We start from the raw sequence: 23,497 nt of genomic DNA, 5'->3' as shown, positions 1-23,497 counted from the left end.
ATTTATTTATTCAAGAGAGAGTGAGTAAAGGAAGGAGCAGAGGGAGAGGGACAAGCAGACTCCACACAGAGCACAGAGTCCAACTTGGGAGCTCGATCTCAGGACCCTGAGATCATGACCTGAGCCAAAATCAAGAGTCAGATGCTTACCTGCATGAGCTACCCAGGCACCCCTCAAAAATTGTTTTAATTTGTATTTTCATGTGTTGAGTTCCTATGTCCCTCAAAAATGCATCTTCACTTGAGGTTCACCCAGTATATCAAAATGTAACCTTATTTGGGGATAGGGACTGTACAGAGGGAATCAAGTTAAAATGAGGTCATTAAGGATGGGCCCTAAGCCAATATGACTGGTGTCCTTATGATAAGGGGAAATTTGGAGACAGGCTCAAATATAGGGAGAACACAATGTGAACCTGGAGACGGCCATAGATAAGTCAAAGGATGATACCGAGAACAGATTTTTTTGCTCACAGCTCTCTGAAGGGACCAACCCTGCCAACACCTTGATCTGGGACCTTCAGCTTCCAGAACTGTGAGATAAAACATTTCTATTGTTTAAGCCAACCCAACTTGTGGTGCTTTGTATGGCAGTCCTAGCAAACGAAAACACTCTACGAATTGATTTTGTGACTCGCTATTGGCTTACCAACTGCCCCTTAAAGACCTCAAGTTTTTTATTTTATTTTATTCTAAAGATTTTACTTATTTATTCATGAGAGACACAGAGACAAGGGCAGAGGGAGAAGCAGGCTCCCTTCGGGGAGCCCGATGTGGGACTCAATCCCGGGACTCTGGGATCATTCCCTGAGCCAAAGGCAGATACTCAACCGCTGAGCCACCCAGGAGTCCCTCTGGGGTAATCTATATATGACCACCTGGTGGAATGGCAGGGCCCAGAGGATGGTGAGGCAAGCAAGGCACTCACTCCCAGGGTCACCCAAGTGGGAGTGTTATTACTAAAAGTCTAGGTAACCCTACAATTGCACAACCTGAAGAGGAGTGCCCCCTTGAGTTTTGCTAAACTGTTGTCTGCATTTAAGGGGTTGACACACAGTCACAAAAGTCTTACGTGGACTCAGATTTGCCTCTAAAGTCTACATCCATAAGAAATTAATTAGTTAATTAGTTCATTAATTCTAGGTTCTTCCATGACACCACAGTGTCCCCATTGGTGCAATCAGTTAAAGAGGATGGCAATAAATATTGTTTTCCAACCAGCACTTGCTCATCTTTTTACCCTGCAAAAGGAGCCAAAGTTAGAGACCTCATTCAATCCTCCCCTTCTCCTGCCAGAATTCGGGGGAACTTGGACCTTCTGAGACTCTTAGGAATTCAACCACTGTCTGTGTATGTCCGCAGGCAGAGTGGGCACCCGGGAACGTGTGTCTCGAGCACCCTTGTGCCCACACCGCAATCCCAGCATTGCTGGTCATACAAACCCATGGGCAGATTCCCTGCCTGCCATCTCCACCCCTGCTCTACAGTGTCTTCGGTTCACTGCCTTCCAGACACAGTGAACACGGAAACACACACACCTCAGATATCTCTGTCTTTGTGGCAGTATTATTAGTCCAGGACCCGGGACACCTGTGTAGGAGGGAAGCCCGTCTGCCTTCCTCACATCTGCCTTATTCTGGCCCATACAGTAGTGCCTAACACTGCATGCCAGTCATTGCTCTAAGCCTGCACGTATATCATTGTTATCTCAATCCCACAACCTTATGAGTTAAGACTATCATTTGCTCCATTTTACAGATGACAAAACTGAAACCCAAACAGTAACGTGCTCAGAGTTGTGCAATTAGCAGCGTTGGCAGGATCTGAACCCAATCTGCCTATCTCCAGACTCCCAGTTGTTAACTGCTACTCTCTGCTGCCTGGCCGGGGCCCCTATGCACACGTGCACTCTTGCACACACATGCTCATCCACATGGGGAAGGAGAGGAGGGGGAGGGGGAGCTGGGGTCTAGGAGTCAGTTCAAGCACCAGGGGGCAGCATAGGCCTAGCTTTGGCCCCTCAGCCCAGCCCTGTTTAGGGAGGGAAGAGGGGAGTAGAAACCTCCTCCCATCTCCGGGGGGGTCCCCAGAGACACCCTTTCTATACATCTTGTCTCTCACGTTTGGGGGCCCGGAGGCCTCTCTAGGCCCCTTGGCCTCCTTCGGCTCTTCCACGAGCAAAAGCTGCAAAAACCATCCACTAGTTCTGACGATGACTCAGAAGCTGAGCGGGACTTGTGTTTGTGAGTTTGTGTTCATTGTGACTGCTTGTGGCTCTGAGGGCTGACATGTCTGTGAGCGTGCCCCCACGTGTGTGTGCGTGGGGGGGGGGCAGGGAAGTTGTACATGTATGTGTTTGTTTCTGGGTGTGTCTCAGTGTTTACCACAGAAACAGGAACTTTGCCAAGGCTGCACAGCAGATTCCGACTCAAACTTGGCCCTTGGGAACCTGCAGGCAGCAGCTCCGGGTGGTGCTGGCTCCCACCAGGGTCTGAGGAGTAGGACCCTGTAGGGAGGGGGCTGTAGACGGTTTTCAGGGCAAGAAACTCCTCCTGGAGTCTTCCAGAATTCTGAGTCGTGAGGTTCCCTCCCCCACTGCCTTGCACCAGTGGTCACGCGACCTCAAGGCGCCCCGCCGCCAGGGGAGGAGGACCTAGGCGTTCCGGGCAGCTCGGAGCTCCCTGGCTGCTTTTCAGGGTCCTCCACTGGAGGGAGCGCAGAGCCCAGAGGGATTTGCTTCTCCAGAGGCCCTGGGGTGCCCAGTTCCTCCTGAGCCCAGACCGCGGGCCCCTGCAAAAGTTCGAGTATGGGAGACACAGTTTGGGGCCACGGGGCTCTGTTTGGCACTAGGTGACTTTCTGGAGAAAAGTTAATCGCTTTTGAGGGGACGCAGTAAGTGGGGATCAGCCGCCCCGCCAGTCTGGTCCCAGGCCGGGAGCCCCAGCCCTGGCTGCCTCGACCCCGTGCTCCCCCACTCGGCACAGGAGGGCACACACGCTCACCCCACTTTCTTCCTCTTCCTCCTCCAGCCCACTTTCTCTTCTCTGTGTCGTCAGAGCTCCAGGGAGGGACCTGGTTAGACGGAGAAGCCGGAAACAGCGGGCTGGGGCGGCCAGTGCTTACACCGAGGAGGAAGGACGGGAGAGGTTGTGAGCGTGTGCGTGTGTGTGCGTGTGTGTGTGTGTGTGCGTGTGCGTGTGTGTGCGCTGTTTGGCGGTGGCGGTGGAGGGGGGTGCGAGCAGGGCCAGCCCGGAACCGCCGGACGGAGCTGCAGCCCCATGGGGCCTGGCGGTGGCCGCTGAGCCCGGGAGACGACGGCAGGGGGGTTGCCAAGGTGAGGGGATGCCTCGAGGGCGGCGGGGGAGCTCCGGCGTCGGGGCGGGGGCCGGGCGGGGGTCCTCTCGGGCCTGCCTGGGCGGGGCGCACGGGGCGCGGGGGCTGCTCCCGGGGGCCGGGCGGGCAGGCTTCAACAGTCGGGGGGCCGCGGTGGGTAGGGCGCGCGCTCCCACCTCCCCGCGTGGGCCACTCTTCCACACCCCCGCCCCCGCCCCTCCAGGGCCCGCAGAGACGCGGAAAGGAGGGCAAGGAGGCGGCCCTGCGCCGGGGGAGGAGAGGCGGCTGCGGCCCGGGGCAGGGGGTCCTTGGCAAGCCCCTGCCGATCCCCCAAAGCTCGGCGCCCAGGGCGTGGCTGGGGGTGAGCGAGCCCCAGACCTAGACCTCATGGTGCCCCGGGGAAGGGGGAATTTCCCCCTGAAAAGCGCTCCACGCTTGGCTGCTGTAGACGCCGAGGCTGCCCGGCGGCGGCGCGGCTCAGCCCTCCCCGCGCGGGAGGCTCCGCGCCCCCGCCCCGCCCCGCCCCCGGCCGCGGCCCCGGCCCCGGCCCCGACCCCCCGACCCCGGCCCCCAGCCCCCGCCCCCGCCGGTCGCGCGGCTCCGAGGAGCGCTCTGGACTTTTGATCCTCGGGTCCCGCGGGCCGAGGGCTCGAGAACGGAGGGACCGAGGTGATGGGGTCGGGGCCACCAAGCGCGCTGGGGAGGACGGTGGCCGCGCGCGGCGCCTCCCCGGGTGGGCAGTGCTGGGGCGCGCTGGCCCCGCCCCTCCGCCGCGGCTCCTCCTCCCTGCGGTCCTGGGGGGCTCCGGCCGAGGGGGGCCCGCCGCCCGGCCTTGCTGCAGGGTGGCCTCCGAGGTCTGGCGATGCAGTACGGAGGCCAGGGCCTTGCCCGGAGGAGGCCTCGCCCGGAGGAGCAAAGGGGGGTGTCACTCAACCAGGGTGCAGACAGGAAGGGGGCACTGCCTTCTGCTCTGCTCGTGGGTTACCTCAGTCCCCACTGGGGTAGGGAGAGAGGGTCAAAGGGCTGAGCGCCTTGAGGGACAGGAGGGGAAGAGAGAAGAGAGGAGTGCAGTCCTCCCTCGAATCTGAAACACAGGTGTCCCAATCCAGGGCGGGAGGTGGTAGGGAAAGGCCTGTTGGAAGACCCTGAGCCGCAGGGAGGATTGTGCTTTTGGTGGAAAAGAGCCAGAGGGGCCAGAAGGTGGGGGGAGCAAGAGCCTCCGGAGAAGAGGCCCCTCTATCCCTTGGAGGTACAGGGTAGGGGGTGACTCGGGGACTTTCCATCCCCATCCTCTCTCTCCTCTCTAAGAAAGGGGTATTATGGGAAACATGCCCTGAGAGACCCCTGGGAAAACTCTAGTACACCCTCCTCACCCTGCAGCCCACCCAGAAATGAACTGCAACCCCCTGCCCTGGCTTTCTCATCTCCTCCTTTCAACTATCTCCCTCTTTTCTCTTCTGCCCCTGGCCTGTAGCCCAGCCTCTAGCTTCCTCTTCCCAGCTTCTAGGCTCTTCAGTCCAGGCGTTTGCTAACCCTACTTTTTCTCCAGTCTCTCCCACCTTCTTCCCAAGTTCTCTCTGCTTCTCCCTCTCCTCCATCTCCACCTTGCTTCTTCAACTCTCCTCCCACAGCCCCTCCTCTTAGGGTGATGGCATCTGGATGTGGAAGGCGCCCCCAGCACGGGGTTGGTTACTCCTTGGAATCAAGTCCTGATTTCCAAACTCACTTGCTCAGTGGACTTGGCAAGTTAGAGAACCTCCTCTAGACTCAATTTCTTCACCTATGAAAAGGCATAGTTATATATTTTAAAAATCACTGCAAAGCTATAGATAATAAGCTTTATGTAATGCCTCAGACATAGTAAGTGCTTAATTAACGGTAGCTATTAATGCTCTCCCATTCTCTGTCTCATCATCCAGCCTGGTAGTTTTCAAATTTTCTCGTGGAGCCCTGGGATTTTGAAGGGTTTCTCTAGGGATACCTTTGGGGTCAGGAGGTAGGGAGAGGGAAGTAGAAGCAGTAGAGTTCCAGGCCAACCACACTTGCTTTCATCAGAGGAACTCCCAGTTTTATACCTTTTATATAACTGGGATTCCACAGATTAAAAACCAAAATTGTCTACTACTTTAAAAATTTTTGGAAAGTTCTACACTCCTCCAAGCCTCATATTTTATGAGATGAGAAGATCAAGGCTCACAGTGGGGAGGTTCCTTGCCCACGGAACCAGAGCCAGCTCAGAACTGCAATTCATGTCCTCAGCCTTCTCTCAGAGAGCTTTCCGTATTCTCCCCACCTCCTCTGTCTTCCCAGCCCTCTGGCTGCAGCTCAGCTCTTCCCACCCCTTCACCCCTTTGTCCACCACTGAAAGGATTACTTTGTTTCAGGCCTTGATTGAAGATGTCCCCAGTTTGAGATTGTCTGGCTGTGAGGGGTGGTGGGGATGGCCTCTGGGGTCTGCAGGACGTTGCTGGCTGTCCCCAGAACATAGGCCAACTTTCTTGGGTGCCTCTCAGAGTGGCCTTGTTCCTTTCCAGAAGGCACCCTGCAAACCCCAGATCATGTCTCTGTGGAGTCTGGTCTCCAAGATGCCCCCAGAAAAACTGCAGCGGCTCTATGTCGACTTTCCCCAACACCTGCGGCATCTCCTGAGTGACTGGCTAGAGAACCAGCCCTGGTGAGTCCTATCTGCCCCATGCTCATCCTCCAGGTCCTCCCACTCACCTTCCCTCTCAGTAGGTTTTCTCTGTCCCATTTTGGGACTTGGGACGTGTTATTCCCTGCGTGGTGGCCTAGATTTAGTGGGGAGTCTGTGGCATACCAAGCAGAAGTGCACGTTGACACATGGAGTGGCCCCTCTGAGGAGCCTCAGCCAAAGGGGTTGGAGGTCGGGACTGGGGCAAGGGCACTTCCCATAGTAGCTGGAAAACTGGGGGAAAAGGCCCAGTTGGAGGCTGTACGGGGCCTGGATGAGGCTGTACGGGGCCTAGATGGAGGCTGTACGGGGCCTGGATGAGGCTGTACGGGGCCTGGATGGAGACTGGGACTGGGAAGGAGCCGCTGAGCCTTTGCTGAGGCGCGGAAGGTCAGTAGAGCTGAAGAAACCCTGACCTGAGGCCACCTCATCTTGATCTTCCCACAGGGAGTTCCTGGTCGGCTCAGACACCTTCTGCTGCAACATGGCTAGCGCCCTACTTTCCGCCACTGTCCAGCGTCTTCAGGCTTCAGCGGGGAAGCAGGGGGAGGGGAGCACCATCTTGCAACATATCAGCACCCTGGAGGTGGGGGTCGGGGATCAGGAGGGAAGGGGATGAGGCTAGGTGGGGCTGGAGTGGAGCTGGGGTCAGCCTTGGACACTGGAAGAAGTTGTTTGGATGCTGGAAGCAAATTGGTGTTCCCCTGGTTAGCTGTTAGCTAGCATGCAAATTGGGTTTTAAAAGCATGCAAATGCATGAAAACTTCTGGCCTCTACAGTGGTGCTGCCCTTCGGAGTTGTGTGCGGTGTGCTTATGATTGGAGGGGAGGGGCGTGGATTGGAGGGGGAGGACATGGGTGAGAGCCAGCCTAACCCAGCCTGCCACTTTTCATTTCTCTAGAGCATATATCAAAGGGACCCCCTGAAGCTGGTGGCCACTTTTAGACAAATACTTCAAGGGGAGAAAAAAGCTGTTATGGAACAGGTAATGCTAATACCCCACCTCCCACCCCAGCTCATCTCCCTGGGACTTTAGCCTGAGCCATGAGAAACTAGAAGGAATTTGAACTTCAAGATGGCTCGATGTTTTAGGCCCAGGATGACCAAAGGAGGTTCTGGGGGTCAGAACGCCCCCCCAAGCCACACTCAGGGAAGTGTCAGAAGGAGGGACTGAAGGAAGAGAGGCCTGGGGAGGAGAGGGTAAGGGCTAAGAAGCTGATTCTGCCCGGAGAGAGTTCTATCCGTGAGAGATTCCAGGTCAGGGAGATCCTTCCAAGGCGGAAGGGAGCCAGACAAGAGAGGTAGTTTGTTTCCTTCTGGCGGAGCATGGCAGCAGGTACCCTTTTCTGGAGTGGAGGCCTAATGTAGACAGATGGACAGAGTATCTCACCTCTGGGCGTCTGTCCCTCCCATGCAGTTCCGCCACCTGCCAATGCCCTTCCACTGGAAGCAGGAGGAACTGAAGTTTAACACAGCACTGCAAAGGCTGCAGCACCGGGTGGGGGAAACTCGCCTTCTCCGAGAAGCCTTGCAGCCAGGGGCTGAGGCTGGCCAAGGTGGGAGCTCGGGGCTGGCCCCCTAAGAGGGTTCTGGGGAGTGGGTGGGTAGGATGCCCTCTTGGCCCTTACCCTTGACTGAACCTCAAATTTATGTGTACCCCGGATTTCTGCCCTCACCCTCAGTGTCTCTGCGCAGCCTGATAGATGCTCCTGCCAATGGAACTGGGCCAAGGGAGGTACGTGATGAATGGGGAGGTGGAGTTTGAGCTCAGAGCACAGTGCTTGAGGGATCTCAACTCTGTGGAGGGATGGAGATTAGGTGTCAGAGAGACACCAGTTCGGTTGGGTAGGGGACAGTCTGAGGGCCTGAGCAGTGGGAAAGAGGCCTGCCCTCAGGGGCCGGGTGAGGAGCCCTGGCTCAGGCCTCCCCTGCCCGCAGGCCCTGGCCACATTGCTGCAGGAGACTGTTGGGGAGCTGGAGGCAGCCCAGGCCCTGGTGCTGAAGAGAATCCAGATTTGGAAGCGGCAGCAGCAGCTGGCAGGGAATGGTGCACCCTTTGAGGAAAGCCTGGCACCACTACAAGAGAGGTTGGGGCAAGACTGACGGGATTGGAGGGCGGACTGGGGGCGAGTGCCTGCTGTCCCTGCTGGAGGACCCACAGGTGTGAGAGATAAACCAGGCAAACGGGCCTTGGCATGGCCAAGACTCAGAGAAGCCAATCCCAGCAGGGCCGTGCCCACTGTCGTCAGGTCACGGCCTGCACAAGTGTGCCCAGGGCCGGGGGTGTGAGCGGGAGCTCATCCGGCCCATGCTTTTCTCTTCAAGCCCCTTGCTCAGAGGAATGGGAAGCCTTTTCCTATTTGGTCTGTTGGGTGGAGGCACCTTTCAATTTGCGCAAAAGTACCATACGCGCTGGCAGCTGACCTGGGTACCAGAGTCCTGGGGAAGAGGCAGCTGGGTTTCTGCAGGGGTCCAGGCACAGAGAAGGAACCTCACACCCAGAGTCAAGGCAGGTTCCTTAGCTCCTTCAGCCCAGGTGACTTGCAGCCACGCCTACTGCACATTCCACCCCTCTGCGTACACTATCCTGCTTTCTTTCTGGGTTTAGGGGCAGGGGGTTTGTGCTGGAGCGGGCAGCCTGAGCTCTGTGCCCCCTGACCACTGTCCTGGCCCCAGGTGTGAGAGCCTGGTGGACATCTATTCCCAGCTGCAGCAGGAGGTGGGGGCGGCTGGTGGGGAGCTTGAGCCCAAGGCCCGGGCGGTGCTGAGCAGCCGGCTGGATGAAGTCCTGCGAAGCCTCGTCACCAGGTATGCCCGCAGGCCCCCAGCCTGGCTTAGAGCACAGCCCACGGAAGGAAGAGGGTTAGAGCTGTGGGAAGGAAGGGTACCAGGAGGGGCCCAGCCACTAACTCCCCCGGGTCTTCACTCCGTCCAGCTCTTTCCTGGTGGAGAAGCAGCCCCCCCAGGTTCTGAAGACTCAGACCAAGTTCCAGGCTGGGGTTCGATTCTTACTGGGCCTGCGGTTCCTGGGGGCCCCCGCCAAGCCTCCGCTGGTCAGGGCCGACATGGTGACTGAGAAGCAAGCAAGGGAGCTGAGCATGCCCCAGGGGCCGGGGGCTGGAGCGTAAGTCGGGCTGGCAGACGCCTGTGGGGTTGGTGGAGGCCGGAGGAGCCTGGGGTGGGGGGTACCATGAAGGGCAGGGTGATGAGGAGGGAGGGCCAGGGTGTGTGTGGACCCTGGATGTCTAGGCAGAGGAAAGGAAGAACCCAAAAGTGCTGGAATGGGATGGGGAATCATGATTCGGCCACAATGAGGACTCTCCTTAAGAATCCACACAGGGAGATGGAGACTTGGGGCCGTAGTTCCTGCCTCTCACCCCTGGACGCAGGCTCCTCCCCCAACTGGCCCACTCCCCCCCCCCCCCCCCAGGGAAAGCACCGGGGAAATCATCAACAACACGGTGGCCCTGGAGAACAGCATTCCTGGGAACTGCTGCTCGGCCCTGTTCAAGAACCTGGTGAGGGCTTCCGGGAGCAGTGGTGGTGAAGAGGGGGGCAGGGCTCCCCAGATGAGGGAGGTGTGGAGAGGCTATTGGGAACCCAGGAGAAACCCTCTGTCCTCACTCCTGCTCTCCTTCGCCGCCCACTGCAGCTTCTGAAGAAGATCAAGCGCTGTGAGCGGAAGGGCACCGAGTCGGTCACGGAGGAGAAGTGCGCCGTGCTCTTCTCCACCAGCCTCGCGCTCGGCCCCAACAAACTCCCCGTCCAGCTCCAGGTGAGCTGGGCCCTGGACCTCACTCCTCAGGAAAGCCCTGGGGCCTGAGGCGTCGTGGTGTGGCAGTGCCTGGCACTTAGTGGACATTTGTTATCGACCAGGGCAGTGTTTTAAGTGTCTCTCCCTCTCTCTCACATGCACATTCACACAGAATTTGCGCACTAACATTATGAGGTAAGTACTGTTATTAGCTCCATTTTACACATGAGTCCACTGAAACACAGAGAGGTTGCGTAGTTTGCCCAGGTCACGTAGCCGCCAGGTGTTGGAGCTGGCATTTGAAACCTGGGGGTCTGGCTCTGAAGCACTGACTCACAACCACTTCCCTACAGTAAGGCCCTAATCTGCTTCAGAGACCCCTTGATGATACACCGGCAGCTTTTAACTATGTCGTGGGAATCCAGTAGCTTCCCTGCATTCTCAGAGCCAGCCCCCCCGCCCCCCCGAAGCCCCTTGATCCAGTAAGAAGATCCCCCTGTTCTCACCCTGCCAGGCCCTGTCTCTGCCCCTGGTGGTCATTGTCCACGGCAACCAGGACAACAATGCCAAAGCCACCATCTTGTGGGACAATGCCTTCTCTGAGATGGTGAGGAAAGACCTGGAGTGGCAGTGGGGGGACGGAGGGACGGAGGGAGGGAGGGGAGGAACAGGGGCAAGGTGGGCTCTACTGTGGGGGGAAGCGGAGGGCCTATGATCAAATGGGAGCGACCACAACTCCTTCCTTCCTCATACTCTCTAACCTCATGCTTTTATACTTCGGATGTCTTCTCATGCCAGTCTTAGCAGCTAGCATGTTGTAGCCCCCTAAACTGTTTTTGGAGAAGCACCATGTTTGTGAGCGAGCTGGGGGGAGGGGGGGAAGGTAATGCCTGGGAAGGGCAGCTCTGGAGGGGCAGGAGGGATAAAGGCCCCTCCAGAGGAGGAGGGACGATGATAGCCTGAAGTGCCCCGTCCTTCCCGCTTCACCCCAGGACCGTGTGCCCTTTGTGGTAGCTGAGCGGGTGCCCTGGGAGAAGATGTGTGAAACTCTGAACCTCAAGTTCATGGCCGAAGTGGGGACCAATCGGGGGCTACTCCCAGAGCACTTCCTCTTCCTAGCCCAGAAGATCTTCAATGACAACAGTCTCAGCATGGAGGCCTTCCAGCACCGTTCTGTGTCCTGGTCACAGTTCAACAAGGTCATTCCCCTGCTGTTCGGACCTCCCGCCCCTAAGCTCTTTGTCCCTGAGGCGCTCAGGGCCTTCCCATCCTGGTCCAGAGATTGACTGCTGGGGTCTTCACAAAGGCCCATCATGTCCACCAGGGAGGCCTCTGTCACCCCCAGGCAGGGAAAACCCTTCAGCCTGGCCGATAAGCCCAGAGACGTCCCTCATGTTTTGGACCCGGGGCCCTCTGTCCTCCCTCTTTACCAGTGACTTGCATGACTCATCCAGATTGTGTGTAAACACAGCTCTGATTCAAAATGACTTTGACCCATCAGGAAAATCGTTCCTATTGCAAAAACCAGGATGAAATCCCACAGGGACATACACAGTAATACCAGCTACCATGTGCTGACACCTTATAAACGCCAGGCACTTTAATGTCTAGGACTTTATGTGTGTTTTCTCACTTACCCCTCCCAACATCCTTTTGGGGTAGGTACTAGTATTATCCCCATTTTACAGGCAAGGAGCGTGATGCTCAAAGGGGTTAAGTAGTTTGTCAAACATTCTATCCCACCCCAGCAGGTGAGGCTGAGATAGAACCTCATATTTCTTGCTCTTAGCTACCCTATTTTACTGCCTCCAAAATGAGGTGGCTCAGAATCGGGTCTGTTACAAGAAATGGGGGCGGGGGCGGGAAAGATCTGAATGTCGCGGTTGATAACCAGCTGGGTAAATGCAGTCAGGTACTGCTTGCTCTCTTAGCAAAAGAAAGAAAAGTCTAAAAAAAAAGAAAAAAAAAAGAAAGAAAATAAAAGAAAAGAAAAGAAAAGAAAAGAAAAGAAAAGTCTACATGACGGTAGAACATGTTAGCAAAGGGAGCAGGACACTCACACTTGGCAAACTACCTTCTCTGGACTCCAATTCCACGAGGCCTAATTAACGATGGGTGGAGCACAGCTCTAATGAGGGACTCTGGCCTGGACTTTCTGGGCTACATCCCAGCTCTGCCTGTCACCAGCGTGTAGACCTGGGCAATTACTTGACCTTTCTGGGCTTTCGTTTCTTCATCCGTAAGGTGGAATACTTATAGGACCTACTTCCAGAGGCTCGTAAAGGTCAGATAAATTAATTAATGGAAAAGGCTTGGAGTACGGCCTGGTGCGGTAAACGAGAGGATTGGCCATTGTCATCAATGAGATCTCAGATCCCGTTTGGTCCTTCAGCTCTGTGACTCTGTTGCGTGAGCCCTCACAGCCCAGTGCTCTAAGTAGACCCTAGCTCTGGTCCTCCTATGTTCACACTAGCTCCCCCGCCCATTCCCCAGGAGATCCTGCTGGGTCGTGGCTTCACCTTTTGGCAGTGGTTTGATGGTGTCCTGGACCTCACCAAGCGCTGTCTCCGGAGCTACTGGTCAGATCGGTGAGTCTCTGCCCCAATGGCCCGAGCAGCTGTACCTCTAGCTCCTCCACAGCCAGGATCCCTACCCTCCATCCTCTCCTTCATCCTGGCCAGGCTGATCATTGGCTTCATCAGCAAACAGTACGTCACTAGCCTTCTTCTCAACGAGCCTGATGGAACATTCCTCCTTCGCTTCAGCGACTCAGAGATTGGGGGCATCACCATTGCCCATGTCATCCGGGGCCAGGATGGTGAGGTCACCCCAGCCGGTCCTCTGTTTCTGTGCCTGTGCCCTCTGGGGTTTCTTCTGGGAAGGAAATATCTTGGCCTTCCTTGATGCCACGCCTGATCTTCAGGATCCACCTTCTTTCCTCTCTTCTGTGGCCTACCTTCTCGTTGTGAGCTCTGTGGGGATGGAGATGGGTGGGTCTCTCTCCGCCAGGACTCCCACCCTCACTCTCCTCTTCCTCACCTTGGTAGATTGAGAGTGGGTCCTGTAGAGGGGCTGGATGGGGGGAAGAATGTCTGGACAGAGGGGCTCAGGGTCTCATTTCTATTGTAGGCTCCCCACAGATAGAGAACATCCAGCCATTTTCGGCCAAAGACCTATCCATTCGTTCACTGGGAGACCGAATCCGGGACCTTGCTCAGCTCAAAAACCTCTACCCTAAGAAACCCAAGGATGAAGCTTTCCGGAGCCACTACAAGCGTGAGCTGGGGCTGGCAGTTCTGAACCTTTCCTCTGCCCATCTCTTCCATACCGCCCCTCCCCCTACACACTGTATGTTATCCCTGACTCACCTCTCCGTTTTCGGAGCCCTGTTTGTCCAACTTGCCCATCAGCTATGCCCACTTTTCCCACATCCCTTCCTCCCCAGTCCCGGGGCACTCCATGGCTCTCCTTTCCTCCCCACAACAGCTGAACAGATGGGTAAGGATGGCAGGGGTTACGTCCCAGCTACCATCAAGATGACTGTGGAAAGGTGAGCGTGGTGCTGTGGTGGGCGGTTGTGCCTGGTACTAGTTACTGGAAGAAGTGGTGGCATCAACCCTTGGTCAGTCACACATACCTCCTTCCCTCCTCCAGGGACCAGCCACTTCCCACCCTGGAGCCCCAAATGCCTACCATGGTGCCCACTTACGATCTTGGAATGGCCACTGAGTCCTCCATGAATATGCAGCTCAGCCCAGATATGGTGTAAGGAGCTTGAGGGACAGGAATGGGAGTGGTCTGTGCACACAGGTGCTTAGCATGGGCAGCTGGGAGAGCTGGCATCGGGGGCTGGGAGGGAATTTCCTTTTCTGTGAAAGGGATTCCCTATCTTGAGGCAGGGGGTTGGGGGTGTCCAGGAAAAGGGCTGGCATCAGGGGGGGTCTGCTTTCTTTCTCCAGGTCCCAGGTGTACCCACCACACTCTCACTCCATGCCCTCATTCCAAGCCCTCTCCAGGGAAGATGTGTTGCCAACCTTCCAGGAGTAAGTGGAAGAACCTTTTGGGGAGGGGACAAGGATATCCACCCGCAAGGGGGATGGGCATTTGCATTTGTTAGGAGAGGCTCCTCTGTGAGAAAGGGGCAGCGAAAGGCCAGCACTCTCTTCTGTCCACCCCACTGAGATGTTAGTGGTTAAGTGTAAGTGGTTAAGATAAGTCCAGACTTAGCCAGGTTCAAATTCCAGCTCCACCACTTACTGACTTTGGCCAAGTTGCCTACCTCTGATGCCTCATCTGCCAAATGGGGAATACTGATAATAACACTACTAATACCTTCCTTGGGGATTATTGTGAAGGTTGAGTTCATGATACCTGTAAAGCTCATAGCAAGAGCTATGTTAAGAATTAACATAACCTCTCTTGCCCTTGAAATCCACTATTTATCTGCTGTCTGGATTTTTGTTTATTCATCTGTTTTGGCCTTGAAGTGGCCTAGACACTTTTCTTCCCCAAGTAACACTTTTATTATAACCGCAGGTGCTTATTAAAACGTGTAGATAAGGCACGACATCTCCCCTCCTGGGAGTTGAGGTAGGGAGGAGACTGGGGTGCTTAAAACCACCGGAGTCCCAAAGAAATTAGCTAATTCAGGGGTGCCTGGGTGGCTCAGGCGGTTAAGCATCTGACACTTGGTTTAAGCTCAGGTCATGATCTCAGGGTCATGATCTCAGGGTCATGGGATCAAGTCCCACAGAGAGCTTCCCCCACCCCCAGCAGGGAGTCTGCTTCTCTCCCTCTCCCTCTGCTCCCCCCAAACTATAAAGAAATTTGCTAATACAGCCCTCCTCTCCCCCCCCAGTCCAATCCCCAACACATACACATTTTACAGATGAGAAGACTGAGCCCCACAGCTCACCCAAGACTATAGAGTCAAGAAAAGGAACTGGAAATTGTTGCCTTATTTAATGACCTTGATTTTGCAAAACTGTGCCCTTGCCTAGCCTTCCTTTCTCTGACTGTGCCCTCTTTCCTGTTTCCAGATCTCACCTGCAGATGCCCCCCAACCTGAGCCAGATAAACCTGCCCTTTGACCAACCTCACCCTCAGTGAGTGACAGCACCCCTCCTGGCCCTGTGCTCCCCATGCCTTCCCCCTCCCGCATCTTAATTCCTTTTCTGGTCTTGGCAGGGGCCTGCTCCCATGCCAGTCTCAGGAGCATGCCGTGTCCACTCCTGAGCCCCTGCTCTGCTCAGATGTGCCCATGACAGAAGACAGCTGCCTGAGCCAGCCGGTGGGAGGGTTCCCTCAGGGCACCTGGTGAGTGGCCGCCTGGGGGTGTTGGCTGGGTGGGGGCTGAAGGAGTGGGTGCCATACCCACCCTATTGCTTCTCCCTTTCTTCCTCGCAGGGTCGGTGAAGACATGTTCCCACCCTTGCTGCCTCCTACTGAACAGGACCTCACCAAGCTTCTCCTGGAGGGGCAAGGGGAATCAGGGGGAGGGTCCTTGGGAACCCAGCCCCTCCTGCAGCCCTCTCACTATGGGCAGTCTGGGATTTCAATGTCCCATCTGGACCTAAGGGCCAACCCTAGCTGGTGATACCAGCTGCAAAGAGAGCCCAGAGACACAGCTCTTCTATCCCCACGGACCTGCTCTGGACACCTGCCCATGCTCCTGCCAAGCAGCAGATGGGGAGAGTGTCCTCCTATCCCCACCTACTCCCTGGGCAGGAGGAAAAGACTGCCAGGAAAATGCACAGTGGGTGGAGCCTATCCACTCCTTTCCTCCTACCACACACCTCTGTCCTCCTCCTTCCAACGCTGGAAGGGAAATTCAGGTTCCAAAGTGAGACACGCCCCAACACGCCTGCACACGCAGCACACACACACACACACACACACACACACACACGCAGCTCTCCCTGGAAGATGGGGCTGAGTAGGAAGGGGGCTGGGCAAGAGCACAGGTGAGGGCTCGGAGGAGGACTTCTCCGCCCACCTCGGAAAGAGCCCAGGACACACATGTAGAAACACGCAGACACGTGCACACATTTGTACTAGAGGTTGGGGACTGAGGGATGGGCTCAGGTCCTGGCTGGGGTGGGGGGCGGAGGGATGGAGCAGCAGTTCAGAACCTGGGTCAGCGGAGGTGGCAAAATCTGTACACTCGGGTTACTGATGTGGGTAATGCCCAGATTAAAAAAAACAAATTTCAAACAGCCCCAAATTCCTGTCAGGTCACGTGTAGGAGATGGCGCAGAAGCCCAAGGGCCGTGCTTCACGGCCAGCTGGGTGAAAGCGTGTGAACTTGAGCGAGATCACACACGTTAGTCGTTAGGGCCACAAAAAACCTGTATCTATGTGATCTCGCCTGTGTGACGACACAAGTTTGGAAGTGTGAAACACTGAACAAGACACCGGCGAGTGTGCGGGCTTCTCTGATGCACGCTCACCCACATGTACTCGGCTTTGGCATGACTGTGGCCCCGGTGGGTCTACATGGCCGTGACATCTGTATGTGGCTCTAGCTTTGGTACCTCAACACGCCAATCCTCCCCAGAGGCAGGGGGTGAGTCGGGGACCCAGGCCCAGGTATTTGGTCCTCCGAGTGTATGAGGGGGCCCTACCTGCTGCTGCTTTTCTATTTCCCCATCCACTGCCAGCTTCCCTCCACACCCCCATCCCCATGCCACCCTTTCTCCCCTGGGGGGGTGGTCATCGATCCTAAGCCATAAAATAAATTTTATTCCAAAATAACAAAATAAATAATCTACTGTACACGATCTGAAAAGAAAGACGCTCTAACTGCTCAGACAGGTGCTGCGGTCCAGCCCCCAGCTGCAGGAGACCCTGAGTCCAACCCAGGCCTCCTGAGGGGGCCGGTCGAGGGGACCCCGCATCCACCCTCCCCATCATCCCCAGAAAGGGCAGGAGGGAAAAAGTTGCTGAGGACTTGGGGGAAAGATGGCGATAGGTGGGCACACCGCAGCACTTGTTAAATTAAAGAAACAAACTAGAAGCACAAAAATGGGGGAGCAGAGGGGAGGAGCAGGTCCAGTGTTCCCAGGCCCCCAGTTGTGGGGGGAAGCATTGCCATGTTTAGCTGTTGGACCTTACCAGGGAAGTCCCCTTTTCCCCCATGTCCAAACTGAATCCAACTGCTCATACCACTGGTTGAAGCTACAGAGAATGGGAGTGTGTTGTGTAAGGGAGGGGAGAACCCCAAATACCCTGGAGCCAGAGTCCTTGCCCCCTTGCTCTGGGCAAGGGTGAAGGGGCACCACGCACCCTCCTTGTGTCCTCTTGCCAGGCCCCTGCTCGTTATTGCTTGAAGCCCCATAGTTCTACGCCCATGGAGCAGGTGGGGAGGCAGGAGAAGGGCAGCGGAAGGATCCAGGGTTGTGACTAGATGCCAGGGATGGAGAATGTAGGAGTCTGTGTGAGCCAGAAGTCCCGAATCCTGGGTCTGAGACCACCAGTGTATCCCTCACTGCCGGCTGGCCTCAGCCTCCACTTTGACGCTGCTTCTGCGACCTTCCACCAGAGCAGGATGGGGTCCCGGGGCAGGGCATCGGTCCAGCAGCCCTTCCTCGAACTCTGTGGGGAGAAGGGGTAGGCAGGTCAGGAGGCTGCGGGGTAGACGATGCAGAGAGGTGGCTGGACAGGAGGCGGGAGCAGAGGAGACCACGAAGACCCGCTGGATGTGAATGACTGCCTCCTGCCCACCGCACGCTTACAGGTGTGGGGGGGTTCGGTAGCCAAGTGTGCGCATCCCCCTCCCCTCGCTGGCTGTGTGTAGTGCTCTCTGTGTGTCTCTCTCCTTCTCTGTCTCTCCCGCCTCCGTTCTCCTGGAATTTCTGGTTCTGTCAGGAGCTGTGGGGGTGGCTTGGCTCTGACCTCTCCCCCTCCCCCCTCCCAGGCTCTGCCGCCCCCACTCATCCCTGGCCCCCTCCCAGGCCCCACCTACCCTACCATGCCCCTCCAATTTCTTAGAAGCCAAATCAAGGGGAACACAGGAAGCCAGCCTCCCAGCTCCTCCCCCAAGAAGAGCCCCCTTTCCAGTCCCCGCCCCCACTTCCCACCCACGCACAGTTTAAAAATACCAAGCCAGGGTTGGTGGCTTTGTCTGCTGCATCACTCTCAGCCCAGCCGCTCTGGCCCTCTGGCGGACTACTCCCTTCCCCCATCCACACACAAAGCATCCCCCTTTGGGCTCCTCTACTTCTATCCAAGCTAGGCAACCCCACCCTATCGCTTGCTCTACTCTCCCCTTCCCTCTCAGAGGCAGTTCTACCTCCATTTCCCTTGTTGGTGGCCTCCCTTTCTGTTCCCCTCGTCCCCCATTTTCTGTTCCCCTGTTCACCCTAGTGCCCCCTTCACAAGTCTCCATTAGGATCAGCCCCTCCCCAGTGGGAACTGCCCTGCAGGATTCTCCTTTCCTCAACCCAAGGCCTGAGTGGCTGAAGCCCAACCATCCTACTGCCTGCTTTCTCTGACGACTACATCCCTCTTCCTCCCACCTGGCCCCAGGACACCAGGATTGCCGGGTGGGGCCTGGGTGGTAGGGGTGCTTGGGGACAGCACTGCTGCTGCCTCACCTGCGAGAGGCGGCTTCGCAGGCACACAGGGGCTGAGGCGGCCCACGCGGTCGTGGGAGACGAGGCGGGCTAGCCGCAGCCCCTCATCCATCAGTGTCTGCTGCAGGATGTGGCGGCTCCACAGCCCATGGGCTGGCAATGCCAGAGGCAGGTCAGCAGGGGGCGGCGTCAGCCTTGGGCATGACCCCACAGCTGTGGGCATGGGCATGGATCAGGTAAGGGACTACAGTCAACGGAACCCCCACCCTCAACCACAAAGCAGACCCATTGGCCCAGGCCCGTTGCCCCCATCCAGCCAGGCCTCCCAACCCTGTTCCAGGCAGTTGCCTCTTGGCTCCTTCCTCCCACCTACTCCACCCCCAGAGTGAGAAGAAAAGTATTCTGATGCACACTCACCCTGCAAGTGTCCATCAAGACTCTCCCCAGACAGGCTGGCGCTGTCTTCCTCCAGGCTGGGGCGGTATGGGGGTGCATAGGACTCGGGGCCTGGGGGAGGCTGCTGGAGTTCAGAATGACTTTGCTCTCCAACCTGTGGATGCCCCAAATGGGGAAATGAGGACCTAGCATGGGAGGGGGTTGAGGGAGGCTGCACTAACCCCCTGCGGCCACCCTGGAAACCTACCTCCTGTTTTAACTTCTTCAGTGGAGGGCCTCCCAGTTCTTCGGGGTGAAGCCTGCGAAGACCAGAGCAATAAGGAAGGTGAAGCTGGGGAGGGAGACACAACGGGCGGAACGCAGAACTGGGTGAGGAGCACGCGTTATCTCAAGACTCCAGGAGTCTGCAGCTCCCACACCGCTACAGTGGGGGAGCCTACTGTGGGGGAGCCGACACAACCTGAGGCGGACGGAAGGAGGGAGCAGACCTCAGACAAGCGAGCTTGGCGAAAGCAGGACAGGACGTACACGTGGGTAGGAATAAGGCCTAGATGCACTCAAGCAGCAGATGAGGCTGTGACCCGCTCCTTGGCAGAATCCTAACCTAGGAAGGACCTGGGGAAAAGAGTCTCACCTGGAGCCCTTCAAGGAGGACAGGTAGGTGCTCTCTCGGGCCACTTGGCGTGACAGGGAGAAGAGCTCCACCCTCCGCAGTAAGAGCGTGTTGTCCCTCATGCAGAACTGGGCAGCGGCTTCGTTGATGGTCAGCTGTGGAGAGGACCACCCGAGCGTCAGAATCCTGACTCCCCACTGCCTTGCCCAGACCCTTCACCCTTCACCATCGGACATCGAAGCCCACCCCTCAGGTGTTGCTGAAAATGATAGTACGCGGCTTCCCGAAGGACCAAGACGGAGGCCAGCACCCACAGCTTCCTAGGAACGCCGGGAGCCCCCTCCACCTGTGGGGTCCTGAGGGGCACAGAGCAGGACACCCGGGCTCTCGCCTGCACCTCCCCCTTAGTTGAGGAGGGCAGCACTGCAGTGGCTGGGATTGGGCCGTTGGGGTGGGGGGCGTGGGGTCCTGGTCAAGGGGCAGTGAAACAAACCTGGGGAGCGGAAAGATTCTCTAAGGCAAATAGGCTGAGACCTGGGAGCCGAGCGCAATACTGCGTGGGGTCCTCACCTCATGCAGGCTGAGCTGCTTGCCCTCCCTCCGCTTGGAGTCAAAGCGGCCGTAAATGATGCTGTATTTGCGGATCTCCTCCTCCTTCTGACTGTCGTTATCGTCCATCTCAAAGATGTGTCCTACGCTCCGAGCCAGCTTCTTGTTCAGCTTCAGCAGGGACGTTACCTCCCCTGCGTCCCCCCTGGGGAAGCTCCGGAAGATCCTCTCCACACTCTCCACCACCATGCGCACCATCTCCGGTTCCAGTCGATCTGGGCCACCCCCAGCCCCGGCTGCTGCCAGCCCCCCAGCCCCAGTCCCCTCGGGGACTCCTCCCCCTGCAGGTGGGGAGAAGGGGGGTGAGCCTGCCTCCTCTTCTCCTCCCGCCCCAACGTCGGACTCTGGAGTGCTCCGTCCTGGCCAGATCCGGGGGTCTCCTGCCCCAGGTCCCCCAGGCAGCGGTGACAGCTTCTCTCCAAGTTCAAGGGGGCTCTTGGGGCTGAAACTGCGGGCACTGCCTGCCTTTTCCCCTGGGCTGCTGTGCCCGTTGCTCATGCTCCCTTTCCGGGTGCCTGCAGTCTCGGAGATCTTGAAAAGTGGAATACTGGAAACAGGCACAGCAGGCACAGGCTGGCTGAAGAGCCCTGGGTTGGTGGCCCATTCTCTCAGGGCCTTCTGCAGGCGTCGGACATGGAGGGGCTTGGTGGCCATGCCCACAAGGGCCATGATCTCCAGGAACTCCTCCTCACCAGCCTCGCACAGTTGCTGCACATCGTCCCCTCCCTGCTGGATGAAGGTCTCATAGTAGGAAAGCAGATTGGCGCGCTGCAGGACCCGGTACAGCTGCAGCTCCCCCAGTGTCCGAGGCAGTGCCATGGCTCGGGCACTGGGCCTGGAAAGGAGGAGTGCGGTAGAGAGGGAGGCAGTCAGTACAGGTCCCCCTGCTGGGTACCCACCCAACACTCGCCTGCATCCTCTTCCCTGCCTGCTTCTCATCCCCCTCCTCTGAAGGCTCGCTCTGCTGGATACCCAAGCTTGAACACAGACTATGAGAACTGGGCATTACCCAGAGACAGAAACACCCCAGTGCCACACCAGACTAGCCACAAGTCAGCCCAGTCTAGGCTGAAACCAAAGACTCTTCGCTACCATTCTCAGTTTTTACTTTTCTGCCTTGGGGCAAGGAGACCAGGAGCACTGAGGCCAGCCACGGCCCCCGGGATGGCTGGGCCTCCTCCTCCCCTCAGCACGGGTCCTCATCCTCCGCCCTAAACGCCCGGCAGTTCCAGCATTACTCAAGGTGACTTTCCAAACTGAAGTGCACGTAGGACCCCGTGGCCTCCCCACAGTGGGCTCCTGGGACCACTGCCGGCCAGTTTCACTGCCTGGTGGCATCCTACCCAGGTGGCTGCGAGGGAGGGGTGTGGCCCTTTCCCACTCGGCGAGCTCGGCTGCGCTCCCCTGAGCTGCTCCCCTGACTGCTCGGGCCCTCCCCTGTCCGGGCTGCCCAGGGCCCCTCCGAGGGCCCCTCTCTGGGCAGTGACCCTCTCCACCTGCTGGGTAGGTAGGCCGGTCCGGTCCCTTCGGCTCAGGCACGGCAGGGAGGAGTGCCTCAATTGTTCTGCTCTGGGGCCGTTCCGCCCACGCACACTCCTACAGTGGCAGCGTCCGTGGGCGAAAACCGCCTGGGGGCTCCCACCTCTCTCCTCTCCCTCATTTTCCACCCACACCTCCAAGCGGAGCGGGGGAGACGCTCGAGGCCCCCGAGGGAGGGGCTGCACACCGAAACTCCCCTCCGCGGGCCGTAAATAAAGCTACAGAGAGGAGAAGGGGCGCCTACGGCCAGCCCCGCGTCTCCACGGCCCTGCGGATGCTCCGGGGCTCGGGCTCGGCGGCGCCGCTCCTCCCGGACCCTGGGGCCCGCGCACTCCGTACCGACGGAGAGCGGGGCGCTCGGCGGCCCTCCCCGGCCCCGTGACCGGCCAGAGCTCCAGGACTTCCCCTGGCGCTCGGGGGCCCCCACATTGCTTGCAAGGGGTTCACGCGCCAGACCGCGGCGGCGGAGTAAACGGGGGATGGAGGATTAGGTCTCACTGTTTCACATCCAGCTTCACCCGCTCCCTCCCTGCTCCCCGGGCCCCCTAATTCGAAGACGCACCCCCTTTTCAAGCAGTCTCCACCCCCCACCCCCGTCCCGCTTCCCCTCCCGTCTCCCCGACCTCCGCCCTCCGGACCCCTTCCCGAGCCCGGCTCCACCCATCTCCACTCCCGCCGCTCTCCTCTGCCCACTAACTTGGGTCTGGGCTGCGCGGTCCGGCGGGCGCTGTCCCCTCCGCCCGGCGGCTGCTCGGCTGTGGGGGAGGGCGCCCTGCGCATGGACGGCCGGCGGCCGCAGGCTGCCCCTCTCGGTGCCCCGCGCTCGGCGCCTGGCGCGCGCTGCCGCGGCCGCGGTCCGGGCTCCGTCCCTCCCTCCACGTCTCCTCTCGGCGAGCCTCCGCGCCTCTGTGCCTCGGCCCCCCCCTCCCCGGCTGCGCCTGCCGCCTCTCCGCGCCGCCGCCCCCGCAGGACGCACGGGGAGCGAGGCCCGGCGCTGCGCTGGCTGCCGGGCGGGCGGAGGGCGTGGGCAGCGCCGGGGGCGGGCGCCGGGGGCGGGGGGCGGGCGCCCGGGCCTCCCGGCCGCGGTGCAGGCGCCGCGGCGGAGCGACGGCGGGAGGCGGGGCCGGGGGGAGGGGGCGTGGAGCGGGGGGCGGGGGCGGGGCCGCGGGGCGCGGGGGGGCCGAGGCCGGGCCGCGGGGGGCGGGGCGAGGTCGCGCGGTGCCGCCCCCGCCGGATGCGCAGCCGGCCCTCTCCGCGCCCACGGACCCACGTGAGCGCCCAGCCGGCGACATTCCTACCCCCCGCCGCCCGCTCCTACCCCGGGGCGGGGAGCGGACTTTCACCGCCACGCGCGGGCACACGGAACACGGAGAAGCGCACACGCGTGCACACGCGCCGCGGGAAGTCCGCGGCCCGCCGGCCGGGAGCCGGGGAGAGTTGGCGGGCTCGGGGTGCGGCCGTCGGCTGCCCGCGTGCGCGCGGGGCTCGGCAGGAATCCCCTGGCGGGCCCGGCGCTCCCCGCTGCGACGGGCGGCCTCGCGAGGGCGGTCCTCGGGGGCCCGGGCCTCCACCCTGCTCGCCTCCCGGTCGGAGCTCGGGGCGCAGGAGCGGGCGGCCGTGCTCGCGGCTACCGCGCCGGGTGGCCGGGGGTCAGGCGGGGGGAGGGCTTCTCCTCCTGCCTCTGCGCGTCGCATCTCTTTTGCTCCGCGGAATTCTGTGGCAAGGCCGGGACCGGGAGGATGGCCCTTCCGCGGATGTTTTTAGGGGACCAACTGCACTCCAGAGAGTCTAACGGAAGACGGGCTGGAGGCCGGGGAGTCCGACGTGGCTCCCGGCGGTGGAGTTGCAGGGAGGAGCTCTCTGCGGGAGCCGGCCCCCCGCAGCCCCCCCGCAGGCCCCCTCCCGTGTGTCTCTCCTAGCCCCATCTGGTTCCCATTACGCTCCCGCCCACGGCCCGGAGGTCGGGGAGGGGGAGGGGGCGGAGGCGGG

The 23,497-nt window shown here is 59.0% G+C and overlaps 2 protein-coding genes across 3 annotated transcripts; one reads left to right on the top strand and one right to left on the bottom strand.

Annotated features, from left to right (window-relative positions):
• The first annotated feature begins 2,089 nt into the window (after positions 1-2,089).
• On the top strand, positions 2,090-16,557 carry STAT6 (signal transducer and activator of transcription 6). Its single transcript, XM_077913469.1, has 22 exons — positions 2,090-2,242; positions 5,867-6,006; positions 6,472-6,610; positions 6,926-7,009; positions 7,442-7,580; positions 7,707-7,759; positions 7,963-8,111; positions 8,701-8,832; positions 8,960-9,148; positions 9,455-9,542; positions 9,677-9,799; positions 10,293-10,385; positions 10,771-10,977; positions 12,272-12,366; positions 12,460-12,596; positions 12,908-13,054; positions 13,265-13,328; positions 13,433-13,543; positions 13,738-13,821; positions 14,818-14,883; positions 14,966-15,094; positions 15,185-16,557. The coding sequence occupies exons 2-22, from the start codon at positions 5,891-5,893 to the stop codon at positions 15,372-15,374; spliced, it is 2,535 nt and encodes an 844-aa protein (XP_077769595.1). The 5' UTR covers positions 2,090-2,242; positions 5,867-5,890; the 3' UTR covers positions 15,375-16,557.
• NAB2 (NGFI-A binding protein 2) lies at positions 16,497-22,424 on the bottom strand. Of its 2 annotated transcripts, XM_077913470.1 has the most exons (7): positions 22,206-22,421; positions 19,931-20,804; positions 19,382-19,515; positions 18,995-19,046; positions 18,769-18,901; positions 18,373-18,564; positions 16,497-17,371 (listed from the first exon to the last, which is right to left on the bottom strand). In XM_077913470.1, the coding sequence occupies exons 1-7, from the start codon at positions 22,286-22,288 to the stop codon at positions 17,262-17,264; spliced, it is 1,578 nt and encodes a 525-aa protein (XP_077769596.1). In that variant the 5' UTR covers positions 22,289-22,421; the 3' UTR covers positions 16,497-17,261. The 2 variants fall into 2 exon arrangements, with proteins under 2 accessions (XP_077769596.1, XP_077769597.1); XM_077913471.1 differs by lacking the exon at positions 18,373-18,564 and having other exon boundaries at positions 22,206-22,424.
• Between the last annotated feature and the right edge of the window lie 1,073 nt (positions 22,425-23,497).

Source organism: Canis aureus, chromosome 11 (assembly GCF_053574225.1).
Source record: "Canis aureus isolate CA01 chromosome 11, VMU_Caureus_v.1.0, whole genome shotgun sequence".
NCBI lineage: Eukaryota > Metazoa > Chordata > Mammalia > Carnivora > Canidae > Canis > Canis aureus.
Note: the sequence above shows the minus strand (reverse complement) of the source record. Positions and strands in the feature narration are given on the sequence as shown.

Bases quoted from the DNA above. Each gene is read 5' to 3' on its own strand.
- STAT6 (XM_077913469.1), top strand. From the start codon at position 5,891: ATGTCTCTGTGGAGTCTGGTCTCCAAGATGCCCCCAGAAAAACTGCAG. The intron at 8,833-8,959 runs GTATGCCCGCAG...CACTCCGTCCAG, and splicing joins CTGCGAAGCCTCGTCACCAG to CTCTTTCCTGGTGGAGAAGC. The intron at 9,543-9,676 runs GTGAGGGCTTCC...CGCCCACTGCAG, and splicing joins CGGCCCTGTTCAAGAACCTG to CTTCTGAAGAAGATCAAGCG.
- NAB2 (XM_077913470.1), bottom strand. From the start codon at position 22,288: ATGCGCAGGGCGCCCTCCCCCACAGCCGAGCAGCCGCCGGGCGGAGGG. The intron at 19,516-19,930 runs GTGAGGACCCCA...TCCTCTCCACAG, and splicing joins AGCAGCTCAGCCTGCATGAG to CTGACCATCAACGAAGCCGC. The intron at 18,565-18,768 runs GTGAGTGTGCAT...CCATGCCCACAG, and splicing joins TCTTGATGGACACTTGCAGG to CTGTGGGGTCATGCCCAAGG.